Source organism: Phymastichus coffea, unplaced genomic scaffold, assembly GCF_024137745.1.
Source record: "Phymastichus coffea isolate CEN01 unplaced genomic scaffold, Cenicafe_Pcof_1.1 PCOF00158, whole genome shotgun sequence".
NCBI lineage: Eukaryota > Metazoa > Arthropoda > Insecta > Hymenoptera > Eulophidae > Phymastichus > Phymastichus coffea.
The window spans coordinates 325,676-344,357 of record NW_026706969.1 but is presented as its reverse complement, the minus strand read 5'-3'; the positions used below and the strand labels follow the sequence as shown (position 1 = coordinate 344,357).

The window sequence follows — 18,682 nt, the reverse complement described above, 5'->3', positions numbered from 1 at the left end:
TAGCTACGTAATTTTTGGAAATGACGCGTAGAAAGTCCCAATTTGTTCACACGTTTTTTGCCGAGGTTACGGCAAAAAACGCGTATACTTTTTGCACGGAGTGCTTGGCAGGAAAATTTAGACGTGCATTTTTGCTCAAGCTTAGCGAACGTCAGGGCTTAGACCAAGTTTGTACAGCAATTTCCGCGAATCGAGGCTTACACCACGGTATGTCGCAATAATATAAATACCAAGATTATTTTTTTATCTATCTGCGGTACTTATTGCAACTATTCAAATTTTATTAAAATAAAAAATATCAGACTACATTAAATAAGGAATAAAAAATTACTTCACTATGTGGATTAAGCATATTTAAAATACAATTATGAAGTTAAATCTTTAACGCTCGGAAGTTTAAGAGCCTCAGCTTTAACGTCTATTTCTTTTAAGTATAGAGGATATTCATTTTTCGAAACTACTTATTTCGATGTATAGTTTACCGCGCTTTAGAATGGTGAAATTCATTAACTTCAAATTCTACTGTCTTGAATTAAATTGAACGAGAACCATCTTAATGGTAATAATAAATCAATTTAGGAGCGATACGACTTTAATCTCTTAAAATTAGGTTTTTTTTTGTGTTAATACCATTCGAAAAATTATTTCAAAAATTACGGTAAAGAGAAAGGACCAGAGACAGAAGACGGTTGAATGATTCTGTCAATGCATTTTTAATTTTTTTAAATGTTACAACAAGTGGGGAGTTAATGTGTACAAGTTTACATAGACTTTAACACATTTAGGAACATCGTTTCTCGACGCAATTCCAAAAGAATATAATTGTTCCTGACAAATTTTCAAGCAAACGCTAGTTTTTCTATACATATATGTATGTGACTGACTATTTACGTTATAATTATTCATCAGCATATCATGCCGAAAAAGCACTTTACTTCCGAAGGCTCTAAAGTATTTGACTATTAATCTTGTTTGTAGTCACGCTAGAATTTTTATTGTGATTTAAGGATCCTTGTCATCGAGAAACTCCTTTAATTGGTTTGCTCCAGTATAAACTTTAAAAGAGCGCAATGCACTGCAAATGATATATTATTGGTCTATTTTCCATGAATTCGCAAGGAAAGCAAGATAAACATCATGAACGTCATGTTGGTACTATTGATAAATGGTATGTACTATCTTGAAAATACTCTCCTCTTTATTGTTTTTATGAGAAACATAAGCTTTATACTTTGAAAAAATTCAAATATTTATATTCTAGTATGTCGATGAAACAAAATTTAATTTAAATAAACCAACGCATATACACATTATATTCGTTTCGTATATCAGAGTAAAAATTTTTTTTTCTCTTTTCTTTTCTGTTCGTTCACTAGACGCACATAGTACTACGTAAGTACGCTAAAATTAAATTCAGTCTTTGGAGAACAAAACTGCTCTCGCATACTCATGCAGAATTCTACACTCATTCTTTAATTCCCCAACGTATGTTTAATTTTCACTTGTTTATCTATGTACATTTCAAAAATGTGCGTTGTAGTTACGAAAAAGAACATTTTGTTTTTCATACACATGTGAATGCCTAATCAATTTTTCTTTATCAGGTTATGCTAAAATCACAGAAGTATGCCATTCCCATCGCATCATTTTTCGTACCGAACGTTCGGGCACTCTTGAGAAACAAAAAATAAAAATAAATAAAAAAGGTTGATAGTGACGGGATCTATAAACCACATTATTAATACTCAAAAATTTTCTTCATCTCACTCGTCTGATAGAAGTCGAACAATATATACAAAGTGTCGCTGTCTTCAAAAAAAAATCTTAAATCCTAAGAATCTACGAGTAGATTCTAAACTACGACTGTTTTGTATTTACAAGTTTAAACAATCGTCTCTCATATAGCAAAAAAACGAACAAAAATCAATGATCAGTAGAATATTAACAAAGAATATAACATCGTTGAGATCATCGCATTTGAAGATCTGCAATTATGAACGTGATTATAAACAGAATAAAAGATGTTAAAACTAGCTTCGATTTTTGATAAACTTTTTACATTTAATAAAGTTAAAAATTTCCTTCCAAAAGTAAATTCAAAAAAGAAATGTATACCGTTATTGAAATATTACTATAAATGTAACATCAGACAGCGCGCTCAGCACGCAGTTGCAGTATAAGAAAGAGACAAAGTCGAATATACAATGAAATCGTCGTTTTTTTTTGTTGGTTTTTTTTTGTTTTTTTTTTTCTGTTTTGAAGCAAATCTTAATAGTTATTTATCCAAATTCGTTGTAATAAAAATTGTAGGCACGTTGCGTAAAGCTAAAAGCTAAATTTCGTAATTACTAGTTTGTTGCTAATTGCCGTTCGTGTCGTTGAAAATTGAAATTTCAAACACAAAAAAGAAAGTCAAGTCTAGTGGAAACAATTAAAAATTGTTTCCTCCTTATTCGTACTAGAGTACATGACGATTAATTAATCGACGTGGTGATGGTAGTAAGAGGGGGGAGTGTTAGCGCTAAATTGCATAGATATCAACGAGCATGGTCCCGTTTATTGTTCCGGGACCGCTAACAAATTCTAGGCAAGTTCCCGCTTGGATTTGCTCTCGGTATAGAACTCGGTTGCAAGATCGGTGTTGCTGCTGCTGTGGCTAGTTATTGGAGCTGGTTGGAATTGATTGGTCAAGATGTAAACGACAGCTTCGTAGGTGGCCATCATTATCGCAGTGTTGGGTATCTGACGGACCAGTTGGGTTGCTAAACCTCGGTAGAGACCACGAGGACCTTCCTCGGCTACTATCAGGCTCGTGGTCTGCCAGAAACGTTGGTACTTGGTGCCTTCCTCGCGCAGTCTTGTTCGTATCACCTCTGCAAAGAACATTTTATTAGAATAAAAAATAACTTATAGAAAGTTCTAGTTTACGAGAGTTTTTGATGTCGCCTGCTCTATACGGCAGTCAAATTTGCTTACCACGGATAATAAAGATACACGGCACAAATATGATATCCAATATCACGCCGATGCTCGAAAAAATACAATTGAAATTGGCAAATCTCTCGCGGCAAATGAGCCATCAGATGCTTGTAAAAGTATCTCGCGCTACCTTTAGGTAGAAGACAAATTATTCTTGCAGGGAGAGTGAGCGAGTCAGCGAGAAAAGAAATTTTCATCGTGCTCGCATCACGTTCGGAACACGTGAAGCTGTACGAATTCTCGATAAAACGCGTGATGATACGATTTATCGCGCGAAATGAAGTCTCTCTTGCTAATTAAAGAAGTCGTCCACAGAAGGGAAATTTCCTTTGACAAAAAAGCCCCCCCCCCCACCACCACCACCACCACCACCACCTTTTTTTCTTTCGATTGTTTTTGTTTTCACGAGTTCGTACGATAAGATGCGCCAAATTTTGCACGAGATTCCGATGGCGATAAAAAGATATTTTTGGCGCATAATCAGTCATTTTCATTCATGCATTAACAGTTCATTTATTTTTCTGCGCAATGTTTCATTAATAGCGCAGGTAACAACACGTGCACTTGAATTCATTTATCGCGGTTGGTCGTGTGCATTGTTTCATATTATCTCGATCTTAATGTAGGTGGATTCAATCGTATCGGTAATTCGCGAACAAAAACAGTTGGCAATCGTACAAACTAAAGTTAAGAAAAGCCATTGAAGACGCAAAACATTTATCGCCGGATAAATTTTGGCGATCAATCGTTACAATCGACAATTAATCTGAGTTTGCTTATAAGTAAATCGCCAATCAAAAACGACTCTACGATTATTTGCGTTTACGAAATTTCACGTTGTATCAAGAGCTGCGACATAAATCTCTCGGTAACGCGTCTCGAGCTACGGACGACAACCAAAAGGGAAGGTCAGCGAATTGGACCGAATTTAAGAGCCAGCGTATGAGAAAATTGGCGCGTTAGTCGATTTGTCGTCGCCATACGCGGACGTGAACCGTTAGCTTTTTTGCATTCTTCGGCGCAGCGACGGCCGACATCGCTTCAACGTGTTTATGAACTTTTAAATGCCCCCGGCGATGCTTTATTGCTAGCGCGCTTTGACTTTGACTGCGCCTCGCCGTGCGAAAACTGCCTTCGTCTGCCGATGATTAAAGATATTTCTAGGTCGTTGCTCGATTAGTACTCGCCCTTTCGTCCAAACAAGCAGCATAAAAATTTGCCCTCCCGTCGATCTTTCTTCGAGAGGCGTACGCAGAGCTTCGTAAAAATGCAGCGGCCGAATGGAATAAGTTGGCCCACTTTCGAATGAGAATATGCGCAAAAGACCCTCGCGTTATCGGGAATCTCGAGCGCGACCAGCATTTGTAACGCACGCGCGCGTTCTTTTTTTGCGAGCTTCATTTTTCGCAAGTTTGCCAACTTTCTTCGTGCGCCAGTGACAATCGATGGACGAAAACTGTCAAGCGGGCCGAGATGACAACGGCAATATATATTTCCGATGCCGAGGCTGTCCGAAATTGAGAATTATAAATTACTCTTACGGCGTGCTATTTTTGCGCGTTGCTCGCAACGACGAGTAAGATGCGCACCGCGGTAAGAGCATCGTAAAGTGCGCAATAATAGAACGAACGACTTGGAAAACGAAGGCGCGAATTCCAATCGACGATGGCTTTCGCCGGGCGGAAAAAGCAGGCGCACAAGAGAGGCAATTACCATGCGGATAGGCGACACAAGATGCGACCGTCTTGGAGAGCGCACCCGCAGCCATGAACTCGACAAAGTCCCGCGATGTTTTGGAATGGTCGTCCGCCGATGGTATTCTCTCGCGGTGCTCGATTAGCCAAGCCTTGATTGCCTCGTAGATGACGAAGTGCACGACCGTCTCGCTTATGCCGAAGTACGAGGCGACGATGCCTTTGTAGAAGCCCAGGATTCCCTGTAAATATTTTCGAGGCGCATCAGTTGCCGATTTTTGTGGTTTGCTTAATACTGGCTGCATTGGCAGCGTTCGAACGAGATAATCAGCGTCTTTCGATCAGTAAAAATAAACTAACAAATCTCTGCAAATGTATATGATGCGTGAGAAATTTTTCTCGTATCGAGTAGATTTCTGCGGTAACGAATGCAATAGGAATAAACCGAGAATTCATTGATAGCGGTCACGTTAAAAAACTGATTCACGAAACACATCTTCGTCAATCTTCAAGAACATTAAGGTCGAAGCGAGTTTCCGCATAAATCTACTTGTTTACTAAAGCCACAGCGCAATGGTTAGCGTGTGTTTTGTATGTTCACTCGGGGTGCTATTTTTGAGCCGGGAATTGCTATTTACAGCGTGCAATTCTCGATTTAGAAGCGCAATCTCTCTCACGGGACTACGTGCCAACGGTGGACTTGACGGTGATTTTTCGAGAACGTCGCGTTTAATCATTGCCAAAAAATCAATCTGACAAACATCGCGTATAGATCTATAAGTGCAACAACGTCTTAATTACGCGTCTGATGTAACCTTTTGTTGCGATGTGACCGTTGTAAAGCAACAATACATCACAAATGATCGACAATTTTTTTTTCAGCTACAATGCCCAGATACAAACGCAAATTACATACAATGGAATTTCCTGTTTTTCTCGATTTTGCACAATCAGCTACGCGACGTGCAGCGCCAGCGCTACGTGCTTCCTCTTACGACCTATTTATAGCGCAAGAAGTATAAAAAACTACGACGATCAGATGGTCACACGTACATAAATGGCGAGTAGCGTCTTACCGACTGTTGGTATACCCTTCGGATGCACTCAAGCGCGCTCGTTTGATTCGTGTGATGATTGAGCTGCAACCTCGTCTTGACGAACCAAATTGGATTCGTTGCTGTGCACGATACGAAACCTGAAACAAAGATAGTAGAAGAAACGTTAATCGAGGTGAACGACAGTTTCAAATTAACTATAGAATCAAAGCCGCGAACTGTAAAATTATCGATTAAAAGATTGCAGACAAGTAGAACACCCTTGCAAGCCTGAAAAATAATTTATCGCTCCGAGTAGGACAGGCGCAATTCAACGTGCATTTCCAACGACACGTAACCACGATGATGTGTGGCGCAATCCCGTATTACAGAACGTAAACAGATCGAGTATTTTTTATAGAGAAAAAAATGAATGTCAAATGTCTATTTCATGACGACTCAAATACAAATATAAGCTGATTCCTCATTCTTTGCTTCGATAACACGTACAAATCCAAATGCTTCCGCCCCCCGCCCCCGCCCCCCGCAAGGTTCTCGCGCACGTCAGCTAAAAGTTCCAGTTACAAAGTTCGCACCTGCGAGAGCCGGTCGCGACCTTGTCAATTGTGATCGGTGAAAGAAGAGGAGCGAAGAAAAGCGAGAGGTGCGATAGACGAAGACGCGGTCACGACGTCGGTGCGGCTGCGCGCGCCTGACCCAGTTCCGAGAAGACCCGGGGCATCGTCCTCAGGCATGACAAAGTTAGCTAACGTAGCCGCCGCCGACACATTTGGCTCGCGCGCGCTACTATAAACAATCGAGCTTTCGACCTGCGCTGCGCTCGAGGAAGGTCGCCCGTGCGCGCGAAAACCAGCTTTTTTGCGCTTGTCCAAGGTCCTTCCACGTGCACGGGTCGTTCAACCGCGCCCACTCGTCTAATTTCCCTCCAGTAACCATTCAGGATAATTATCATTCGTTCTCATTACGCGGGCAAACAAAAGTGCCAACGTTGCGTGCTGTCGACTCGATTGCTTCGAAAGCTCTGTTTACTTTGTCGTCATTGTTTGCGCGAACGTGCGCAGTCATTAATAAATGGGAGAATATATAGGTTGGCGAACTGTGGGGGTGGCGATGACGATTCTTATAAGCGCTTTCTTCTCTTCAATCGATCTGCGTGCAGTGTTTACCGTCTCTGGCTTTTTTCGTGTCGCAACTTTTTTTTTCACGACGAAAGAAAACTTCGAACGGTCAACCGAATACACGCGTATTTCTTTCGAACTCAATGGCCTTCGCGAGTGAAGAAAAGACTCAACGAACCTTTGTCGAAAGGCTGCTAAATGCGATACGGCAAGGTAAACGCGAGATGAAAAAAAAAAAATAAACTCGTCGTGCACGAGAAAAATATGAGAAAGCGACGACAAACGTGGCGTGGTAAAGCAGTTTGACCGAGGCGAAGAAAAAACACTAGTCACCGAACGCGTCCACGCAGGCTTTCTATTTTTAAAGCTACGTCGCGTACACATTTCCTTCCTGCGCGAGCCTTCGCAAAGACAGATAATTCATAGCTCACGTGTGTATGAATATACACGCCTTTTGCTCACAGGGGATCGGCGCTCGTTTCATTCGCCGAGAAAAACAGAAATCGCAATCTAGAAGTTTCGCGAATGAAATAAGTGCTGCTATTCGCCTTTTGCTTTTTTTCTTGGCAGTCGATCGATAAGCTCTGCCAATTAGGAGAGATCACGTATTTCGATTGTTGAATTATTCACATTCGTTTCGTTGAAGTGATAAAGAGCTACTTACGCTTATACCTCCCAATACTCAAAAAACGCTGCTTTAATTATTGATAACTAAATAACTTCTATAAAGTTTGTTTTCCGTACAAGATTCGTTGTATTGCATACTTTCCACGATGTTCATAACTCATTTGCAATTATTTAATGAATTAAAAAAACTACAAAAGATTGATGAACTTCATCCATGCAAAGTCGCGTGTCCATGTTTAGATAAGTCGGTGCAATGAAATAGAAAAAATTGAATATTTCATCGGTCATAATTACTTGAGCGTGCTGGCAATCGCTTCGTGCAATTTTATTTTCATTTTACAAAAAACTATCCTTGAATGAGCCGCTAAAGAACTATAATCTTTTCTTGACAAGCAGTCAGTTGATTGGATGCGGAGCAGAATTTTGTGTTCAGAAAAAAAGGCAGCAAAACATATAAACTGACGAAGGCCGACAAGTGACATGGGATTATCTCGGATGCTTTATAAAGGCTTCTTTAAAAAAAAAAACATTCTCGGGGGATGAAGCAGAAAAGTGTCTGCCAAATTGATAACGATCATCTCAATGTTTATACAGATGAAATTTATCGACAGCGAATAATTACGAGCGACGTCCCATTGTCCTCCGTGACAACCAATCAGCTGCGTTATCGCGCGAAGAATCTCGAAATAAGGAGCGAGAGAAACGAACGATCGGTTATTCATGGTCATTAGCCTTTGCGTATGGATTTGAACGGAAGTGTGTATCGAATAAAGCAAATTGTATAAGCCGGCGGCGTTCGGAGACAGGAACTTATCTAACCAAAATACCACGAGATCTGACTAAAAATTATGCTACTACGTATAATCGATCGTCAATCGATCGATTAATTTGCCGATTGCATCGTCGTTAATCCATTTGTCATACTTGATCAAGACTCGTTCGACTGCACGTTCGACTGGATAATCTTCAGTCCAGGCAGCAATCAGAATTGAATCAGTAATGACAGCTTCAATTTTTATCTTTCGTATTTAAAGGAGAACAGTAAGGCTTAATTTGAAATAACGAATTTGTTTGCTCGGTATTTCGTTTGGACGTAAAGTTAAAATTAAAAGCAACGTACGTTTGCCGCGTGGACGCTTGAAGGGCGACGCTGCGACCGCCAGAGCCAGGCACGCAGAGCCAATCTGGCGAAAATCGAAGCCAGATCGCGCGAGTCCCTTGGCTTGTATCGGTCGCGCGCCCGTCGGAGTGGATGCCTGCAACGGCGGAGGATAAACAAATGGTGTCTCGCGACGAGATGTTGCATAAGCCGGCGTTACAGTCGCGTGCGCCGCTATATATATCGGCGAAATTGATTGCTTACTGCGCATTGACCTCATTCTATGCCACGGCCGCGCAATGTCGCCAGAGAGCGCTTTCCTTCGTCGAATTTTATTTCGCGATTCCTTGCAAGGCCTCGTTGTTGGTAAACAAAGCGTTTAAGATAGCCGCTTTCGACGCGCGACTCACGCTGTTGTATGTGCTCGCGCGCCTTTTTCGCGCGCAGACTTCGCAGTCGCCGACCCGTGCCAAGTGACGTTTCGATACACCGAAATGAAAGTGGTTTCTCAAATTGCAAATCCGTGGTTCCCGGCAGACTTCCACTATTGACTTCTATCGCGTCACCTACTTACGATACTCTATAAACGACGGTACGCGCGTATGTGTGTTACTTGGGTTATTTTGCGATTCAGCTCCTGAAACGAGAAACCAAAATATACGCATGCGTCTGCTCGTGAACTACAGAAGCATGCCTGGAATGCATCGTGCAATCGCAGCGAGGGGGGAAAAAAATTGAAACCCGTCACTTTTGCTGGCCAACGGAGTTTCCGGGGTTTTCGGCGGGAAAGTTCAAGAGCCTACGGCCAGCAGAAAGAGAAGCGATCGAATTTTTTCGAGGCTCGAGAAACGAGAACTAGAGCGAGCTGTCGGTCGCCGCTGACTCGGGCTATATTTAGCAGGAGCAGGCGAGAACAATGTTGGCGGGAGATGCGGGCCGAGGCGTGCGACGAAATTCAGCCGAAACATGCGCCGAAACATGCGCCGAAACATGCGCCGAAACATGCGCCGAAACATGACGACCTTTCCCGCGCTACTTCCGCAGCTGCGGGGAACTTTAGTCGCGATCGCGGAAGAGAAGCGGCACCGTCGGTCCGGGTCCTGCGCGCGAGAACGGGCGAGACGAGAGTGCTGCCTCGTAATAACATCATCGGCGCGGGCGCGCTTCGCCTCAAGGACGCGGTCGCGTTCGTAAACATCGACGGCCTAGTGCGTGTAACACACTGACTGCAGCACGGCCGGCTGCGCGCGCTCTAAAAATAGACGGCGCTCGCGCCGCCTGCCGTCTCCCCGACGTATGCCAATGCACTTTACGTCGAACCTTTCCATTCATCGCCGTCGCGTGCGAACTTGCCCTGCGCGCCCTTCCATCCTATTCTCTTACTTCGCTTTCGTCGGCACTGCTGGAATGCCTGTGCGTGTGCCGAGTTTATTAGTCACTTGCCGCGGTTGGGAAATTAAATCGTTTGCGATCTTACGTGCAGCTCAATGTATTCACCGGCAGTTTCGCATTCGTCGAATCATTTGCATTCTTCTTGCTCGCTCTGACAAAGGGAGCTCCGGAATATGGATTTGCAAATGTGAGAAAGAAGCTTCCCTGCCACGAAGGCGCGCACAATGAAACGTACGGCTTGAAGTTTTTCGAAGGCGAGAGGTGCAGATATATGTGTTGTGCGAGAACGTGTTTTCGTTGCGCGTGACATTGAAATTAGGAATAAGCTAGAGGCGTGTTGGTACTTCTCCGACGCGCCGTGAAAAAAGTACGACTTTGCCGTAGACTAGGTAAAAACGCAATTTCCACGCGTTTGTTGCGACAAATACCATAGCTTACGCGATTGACAAAGGGATTCTCATCTCGCGTGCCTTTCCTATTGAACCTCTCAAATCTCTCGTACGAATCTACTTTCCCAAGCTGGTTGGATAATGCATTATTCATACTTTTCGAGTCAAGTAAATTACATTTTTAGCGTTCAACGTTGAAAAAAATATTCGATTATTATTGTTAAATGTTATTACGTACAAGGATAATATATTTTTGTTCAACGGCCCGAAAGTAGCATTTCTTGGTTGCTGCTCGGTCGGTAACATACTAATTTCGGCCTCGCTAGGCAAGAAAATAGTATACACACCACGGCCGGAAAATTGGCAAACTCGTAGCACGTGCCTCGGCTTCGTCTCGGTTATGAATTCTCACGTGCTATGGATTTATCAATACTTTCCCGGCTTAGATACCTACTCTACTATTAATCCATAGAATAATTTTCGCTCAGCCAGATATTCTATTTTTACCGTCGTCAATAGAATACCTGGTATCTCATCCTTTCCATTAATTTGTATATACATTAAACGATGTTATCCTGCTTTTCGTGTACTTCAAGTACTGTGTATCTCTTTTATAACTTTCGATCCAGATTGTGATTTCGACAAATCCAATTAAAAAAAAAAAAAAAAAAAACAGTAAAGAAATAAGGACTTGTAATGGATTTTCCTCAGAAGATGCCTACATGACCAAGAGCATGCAATCGATCTTCAAAGTAAACATTTGCGTCGGACGGTAGACACTTCCTTCAAAACAAAATCTTTCTGCACAATACTCCGTCATTTTGATAAAAAAAAGTACGCAGTTATCTTTGTCTTTTGCTTTCTCAACAAACTTTTATAATCAACGTATAATTTTGCACCTAGAATGACGTTGTTTATACGCAAGTTGGAAAATGTGAATTATTTACTCGGTGCACCACATTTCGTCTGGGATTATTGTATAAACGTGCTCGCGTTCAAATTTAAACAACAATGGCGTACGAATACATGTATATCAGGAGTGAGAATTGTTTGTTGTTTCTCAGACGCCAGTCAAAATAAGCCAACATGAAACAAATCCCATTTCTTTTGCGTGTATCGAAATTGGCAAGAGTACTATAGCGTTGTTGAATAGACGAGTGGTTTCTCATATGTAGTACGAGCAGATTTAACTATATTTGCGTAGCCATCAAATACTCTACTATGTGATCATGCGATTCACTTGAATTTTCAAGTGTTTAGAAAAAATGAGCTGGAACATTATCGTCTGTTCGATACGTCACGTTGCTGTTACGTTAATCAGTGAATTGATTGAGGAGGGGGGGGGGGCGCTATTAATCTATCCGCAAGTCAAAAGTATCAGTTCGTCGTCGCAACAATGTACTTAAACTAATAGTTGCTTGACGAGATAAGACTCATGATAATCAAGTGATATTTTCTTTTGTGTAAAATTACCGTTAATTGTCGTCCTCGATCTTCATTTTTATTCTTAGTTTATTTTTTAAATATATTCAACAGCTTTCTAACAAAAACTTAAAAATTGCGCCTGTGGGCTCATTTTTGTATGTAATTTAGCGACACTTTCAAATTAAACTTTATAAATTGACATAACGTTAAGATTGTTATATTTATGTTTAAGAGAATAATCGTTTGACCATAGAATAAACTTCTATAAGAAAAGCGGTTTGCAAAAACGAATAACTAACGCCTGAACATCATAAAGAATGTAAGCTTCAAGATATCTAACTAAACAGTTCAACATAAGCTTGGATATTATTCGTAAAGAAAGTACTGGCAGCTCTCGATAATCGTAACGTCCATTCTGAATGAAATCAATTATAATTGCATTTGTTATGAGATGAAGCAGCTGTTTAAAATTGTACATCATCAAAGCATGCAAGGATAAAACGCGTTACAGTTTGATACAAATAATTGTCAATGAGCTTTCATTGAACGAAGCTTATCGTGACGCCAGCAAATTGCTATTATAGAAAAAGAAAAGGAGGGTCCTCCCGTAAAGATTTCTCGACAGTTGTACGGTTGTTTACCCACTTTATTGCCTTGCACGACGTATAGCACGTTGATCGCCAACGGCTAAATTACACAGCACTGTACTCTAAGCAAGGAAAGATAAAAAAAAAAGGCGAGTGGGAAGTGTATCTAGAGTCGAAGTATCGAATGATCATAGTACAGCACGCGGCTCCCCCGCGAAGACGCGTGGCTTTGCGTCGAGGTCAGAGCTCAAGCCAGTGAGCACGTTGTCGCCTCGTGCTCGTGACCTGCCGGCGTCTCGCGCGGTGTGACTATCGAGATAACGCAGCTCCCAACGTTTCGCTCTCACGGCGCACTCTCTTCGACGATTGCGATTATCCGCAATGTTCATTCTTCACTCAAGAACTGGAGGGTGATTGTTTTTCTTTCACTTTTCGCTCGACTGCGATTGATGAAGAGCTGTTAGCAGATAAGTTTTTTTCTTCTAGGTTATCGGAAAATGTATTACTATTCTCATTCTCTCTCTTTCTTTCTAGAGTACGTAGTAATTTAAATTATAATACTTTCATCTATGAGTTATGTACGTATATTTTGGTGATAGCGTTACCGTTGATATTCGTTAAATGCTTGACGATGGAAATTCGAATCTAATTTGGTTTTATTTTTAAATGTGGAAATTGACGAAGTTGAGTCGCAATGATAAAATCTATCTTAGGTGCGCGCGCGCGTATCGGTAGAAGGTGATTAATAAGGTGGATTTCCTTTGTAGATTAATTGCTGAGTCTCTCTATCTCTCACTTTCTTTTGCGAGTCAAATGAGGATATCAACTCTATTGTGAGAAAACTATAAATGTACACGGGGAAATTTCGTTTTGGCAATTGATCGTACGACACATTTTGCAGATTGGATGAAAGTCTCATCTAGCTTTGAGGTAGCTTTTAGTAATGAGATTTAAATAAGTTTGTGAACACGGTACCCTTGTGACAATCAACTCGGAGTATGTAAAATTGTAAGTTGCATCGTTCAGTAATAATAATTTGAAAAATTAGAAGAATTAAGCTCGTAATTCTTCGAAATGAAAATAAAACCATGCATAACGCGTTATGCGCACAACGCAATTTTTCAATTCTAAAATTCGCAGCATTATCAAACATGTTATTTTGCTGATATGTCATTTGAAAGAGTTTGAATTTTAAATTGAATGGCATGATCTTGCGTAACGTGAGATGCGTTTCTCATTTTTTCGCTCAGCTATAGTACAGTGTCTTACAGAGGTTTCGTGTATACGCTGCCATTAGGTCAATGGAACAGTACTCTCGTCAGACGGAAAAGAGCTAATTAAATGGAGTGTTTAAACACATGATTTTATTACGTAGCCATTTAACTTCGTGATGTATCTTTGCAATTATACGATACGCATATTTGATTGCCGAACTGTTCGTTGTCTAACGCGCGCATTTCTTCGCATTCCACAGTCGTCAAATCGTCACTTGCACTAATAAGCAATAATAAGTTTCACGTCTGATGCGAAATATTTTATGAAAAAAAAAAAGCAATGATTACGTCTCTCCTTCGTTGAATTCATACAAAGCATTCCCACTAGCGCGGCGTCAGACGCGCTTCGCTGTCACATGTTAACTACCATCACGTGACTTCCTCCTGGCCAATCCAATCACGAAGAAGCTAACTTCGCTTTGCTACCCACCTATACTCTGTTTTAGGAAGATACGTTATTTTATTCCTCCTAATAGCCACTTTAACGAAAGCAAAGTTTTCCACGACACGATAAAAAAAGGCATCGCGCTTTCCGCGTCAATAAAACGTTATTTTTGCAGCTGACCTGGAGTAGCGCAGATCCTAAGCACGCGCTAAGTAAATGTAACGTCTCGCAACGATAATGCAGCAGCAGCAGGCGTGTGATCTGATTTCCGACGAAGGCTCAAGAAAAAGAAAATTCCGTAACTCGCGCTTGTTGCGCGGGATAATAAGACCAGAGTGCCGCGTGCATTGGCACCCCGCGGAATTACAAGCTCTGATAAGAGGCGTGACGCGCGCAGGCGGCCGCAAGACCTTTATCTTATCTCGCGACTCTCTCGGCGCATAATTTCCGATCGCGGAAATTATTAATAATACCGACTTGCGGCCTTTCGCTTGAGGGAGGGAGAGAGAGAGAGATTGTTTAGCGCCACTTGCGCTCGAGAAGGAGAAACTTTTGTTGTTATCGGCCGCGAATGTTGTGCTTATCGTTGGAAACAATCTATCGGCGTTTCTTTCGCCCCCTCCCCCTATCCGCCCTCTAAAATTCTCAGTCCACGTACTATTATTGACGAGAATTCGAGTTTATTATCATTCGAAACCACGCTTGAGAAGAGTGCGCCGTACCGACAAATTGTTGTTTTTTATACTAAAATTTGGATGCCATCCAGATCGAGATGATACACACTGCTGCAGGCGAATGAAGTTTTTTAGGCGAACCGATATAAAAGTAGATCGACTTATTCACTATAAAAGCCACTGCGTCATACTTGCTTCTTCAAAATAGAAAATACAGAATCTTCAAAGCGGGTATCTATTTATAGAACGTCAAGTAATATTTGAAGCGACGTTTGGGTTTCATGAATTTTAAGGTCTCTCGCTCTGAGATTTCGTTGGATCGATGCGAGCTGAATATTTTTATAACGTACTTATTTGCCTATCTATACATCCTGACATGCCACTCAACTATCGGCAACTCAACAATAAGTAATGAATGTATTTCGGTTCATAGCGGTTAAATATTATAGAGCCGCATGCCCGACGATCATTTAAAATAGTCTTCGATCAGGTAATAAAGAGCAATTGTCCATTTCATAATTTATTCTAGAAATAAACTTGCGAACGCCACGGGAATATTCGACGTTGACGAAAAACTTACCAGCACAAGAGGCAGAGCACATATGTACAAGAGGACTGTCTGGAGGTAGGCATGTGTTGAAGAAGTTTTTGGTCTGCGAATACGTGCAGAAATAGATAGCTCTGGACGGAGCAACACCAACAATGTTGGGCACGAGGCCTTTGAATAATGCTCGCGGTCCCTCGTGCTCAACGATGTACCTTAGGCATTGCAATATACCTGGTTGTGTTACATTGTGTGGTCGACCCCCTGGTGGTGGTGACACGGCGCAGTGTGACAACGTCACTAACGAGTACCTAAACGAACAAAACGAAATTGGGCAATATTAGTCCGTGCTGTTAAGAAGCATTGCCCTAATACAGTTGTTGCTTTTGAAAGATTTAATTGCGCCGTGAGATTCGGCAACGTCTATTTTTTTACATTAAAATTGAGTAGATCGATATCGTCGTTGGAGGGCATCGGGGACATCGATTTAATTGCTATTTTTATTTGCTTAGGAACGCCAGCTGACAGGGCACTGAATCATTACACACGGAAGCTTTTATTAACGTGCACGAGCTTTCAACTAATATGTCGAAAGATTGAAATATTTTTTCTGAATCTGCTTGACCAAGAAGCTTGGATTTTAATTATTTCACGAATTTCGAATCCGACAAATAAACATTGAAACTAAAAATATTATTAATCATCTCGCATCAGCGGCAGAATTCGTATACCTGTAAGATACGATCTTAAACATTCACAAAAAGAAATTATGCCGCGTAATCCTACCGAGTGCAAACAACTGTCAACAGCACCTCTCGTGCATAATCGAATGAATATTATAATTCTAACAATACATTCTTGAATAACAAGTACATCATAAAAAATCGAATAAAAGTTGCAGCATGAATGAATCGTTGCGGGAACATACCTTCTCGACTCTCCTGTGCAGAGTCGTCTTCGCTGTTGGAAACTCCTGCCTGTGACGTGACCAGAGCCTAATTCTTTACTGTACGGCGGTGGATAGAAACCACCCGATGATGACTGCAAACGTGTCTTGACAACCTCGAGGGGACATGTTACTATAGCCGCAACAGTGCCAGCAACCCTGCATCAATATACATACTTTATCATTTGGAAAATACTCGTTATTTTTAATTCGCAATATGGTTACTACATCGACTAGTTATTTTCAATTCGTAATATGGTTGATGTTGCGTGCTTTATCCGTTTCCAACATAAAATGATGCGAAGCCAAATGATTTTAACAATCATTATTATGAATTCTTTGAATCTTTATTATTTTCAAAGTTTGATGACAATATTATGCTCCCTAAAATTGCATCTGTGAGATATGTTTGCCGAACTGAGAGTTTTGTGTCATATTACGCAATACTTGTTTTCAACACGCAAAACATTTTCAATTGGCAGTGCATGTCTAAATCAATCAATTTTTCTTAAAAAAATTGATTTTTCTATTAAAAAACACGACACAGTTTGAAAAAGTGAACATGAAACGTATAATTATAAATTTACGTCTTATCTCAGTTTTTAGTTCAACTGATAAATTAAAAATACGTCACATATGATAATATTATCATTCTGAAGCATTAATAAATCGAGAGCAAAAAAACGTTACAATGTGTTTGCGAATAAATAAGTAACAACATAAAGTAGTTAAACTTCTCCGACTTGTCTTTTCTCCGGTGCAAGAGAGAGATGGCTATTTTTTCTGTGAAACGTGTTTTTTTCAGCATATTTGAACGTGAGTCGAGTAGGAAATAAAACAATGTTAATCTTGGTTTTTTTTTGTTTCTCCGACCTTAAAGATATTATTTTGCGTTTTTGTTGTGAAGAAAGAAATTAGGTTTTAATTTCAGTGATCGATAAATCATGATAAAAATATCACTCATTATTTTTTGAACTATTCGATGATTAAAGCAATGTACTTAATAAAACAAAAAAGAATATTTCATAACGCTTGTAAAAAACCGAGAAACTAAATTTTGTAGTCTGGAAAATTTGTACAAAAATATAAATATGTACTTTTATTTCTCGGTTAGAGCAAGCATTGCGAAATGTACATAAATCACTCCAAGCAGCGAAAGTTTTCTAAGCTCATCAGTTTTCTATCCTCGTGTTTTGTCTGTATATAGTATGTCTCACATACCTGTGTGTGTGCGCGCGTGCGCGCGCGTATGTGTAAGCAAAACTTGTTTTGGATGATCAAAACGTGTTAGCTTTTCCTTTTAAAAATTGGCAATAACAAATATACACCTACACAATGAATTGTCATGACAAACTTTTCCAAAACCTCATCCAAACACACTAATCAATCAGCAAGTGTTTGTCGAATACCGTGAACTAAAAAAAAAAACAAAGATAAAGCTTTCAGTATCGTCAAACCGTTTGTTCGAGATAAACACGCAACGTCAACCATGCGTATAAACAGAATAATATAGGTAGACTTGAATAAGTCCACCGTCTGACCGGTGTGAGAGTTCCAATAAAAGGTCGGTCGCGTTCAGCAATGAATTTTAGTGCGTTAAACTTTGTTTTCTCTAAAATTTTCTCGATCGATTTTATCGTCACGATATATGTTTATAATTGGTTGGTAAGATATTTATTAACGTAGCACGTGCATTTGTCAAGCAAACACACGCCCAGTGTGCAATTATACTCATAGACGTAAGCAAACTCACCCTCCGGCGACGAGGTGAATGATGGTATCGCGTTGCGACATCCTTAATAAAACTTGATGGGCCGACGACGGACACGACGACGAAGAGCACGGTAGAGAGCGAGAGGAAGCGTTCGGCCCTTGTTCGGTGCTTCCTCTCTCACCTCCCTCCGGCTTTAGTTTTTTTTTGGTTACTTGTGGGGACGATGTATGACCCAAGTCAATACTTTTTTTACGGGCTAACCGGCGAATTTTTGCGCAGTTGCACCCCCTCGACCTCCGCGACACTCTTTACATACACATTCGATATTTTGTCTCCCCGGTCAAACAGAGAAATAGAGGAGGGGGGAGAAAGAAAGAATGGTTAAGAGGTTAGTTACAGTGTCTCGTGCACGGAATGAGGAATAATCACAATAATTTTGCTTCACTATAGAGAACACTTTGCAATTGCTTGTCGGTTAATAACGTGGCAAGCTCGAGTTAAAATGGAGAACCGGGATTGAGATAGCGACTGCAACCAGAAATGCAATGTGTGCACCACACCGCCAACTCAAAACAACTGAATCGAGCTCTCCTCAAGTCTACTGCGAATGCTACTACGAATGCGCGCTCCGATACACGTATGGAGACAAACATATGTAGGAATATGTGAGATGTGCGCGCGTCGCTTGCGCGGTAGCCGCGGAATAATCGCTCGTTTCTTTCTGTATTTTTTATGGTTATTTTCTTTTTATTTGCAAATGTATTGCAATTTATCTGCAAG

The 18,682-nt window shown here is 40.8% G+C and overlaps 1 protein-coding gene across 1 annotated transcript; it reads right to left on the bottom strand.

The window, feature by feature from the left end:
* Nucleotides 1-700: 700 nt before the first annotated feature.
* Nucleotides 701-18,582, bottom strand: LOC131672743 (mitochondrial carrier protein Rim2). Its single transcript, XM_058950168.1, has 6 exons — nucleotides 17,942-18,582; nucleotides 16,171-16,347; nucleotides 15,279-15,553; nucleotides 5,750-5,868; nucleotides 4,693-4,915; nucleotides 701-2,873 (listed from the first exon to the last, which is right to left on the bottom strand). The coding sequence occupies exons 1-6, from the start codon at nucleotides 17,980-17,982 to the stop codon at nucleotides 2,584-2,586; spliced, it is 1,125 nt and encodes a 374-aa protein (XP_058806151.1). The 5' UTR covers nucleotides 17,983-18,582; the 3' UTR covers nucleotides 701-2,583.
* Nucleotides 18,583-18,682: the final 100 nt, after the last annotated feature.

Bases quoted from the DNA above. Each gene is read 5' to 3' on its own strand.
- LOC131672743 (XM_058950168.1), bottom strand. From the start codon at position 17,982: ATGTCGCAACGCGATACCATCATTCACCTCGTCGCCGGAGG. The intron at 4,916-5,749 runs GTAAGACGCTAC...AAATATTTACAG, and splicing joins GAAGGGTATACCAACAGTCG to GGAATCCTGGGCTTCTACAA. The intron at 2,874-4,692 runs GTAATTGCCTCT...TGTTCTTTGCAG, and splicing joins TTGTGTCGCCTATCCGCATG to AGGTGATACGAACAAGACTG.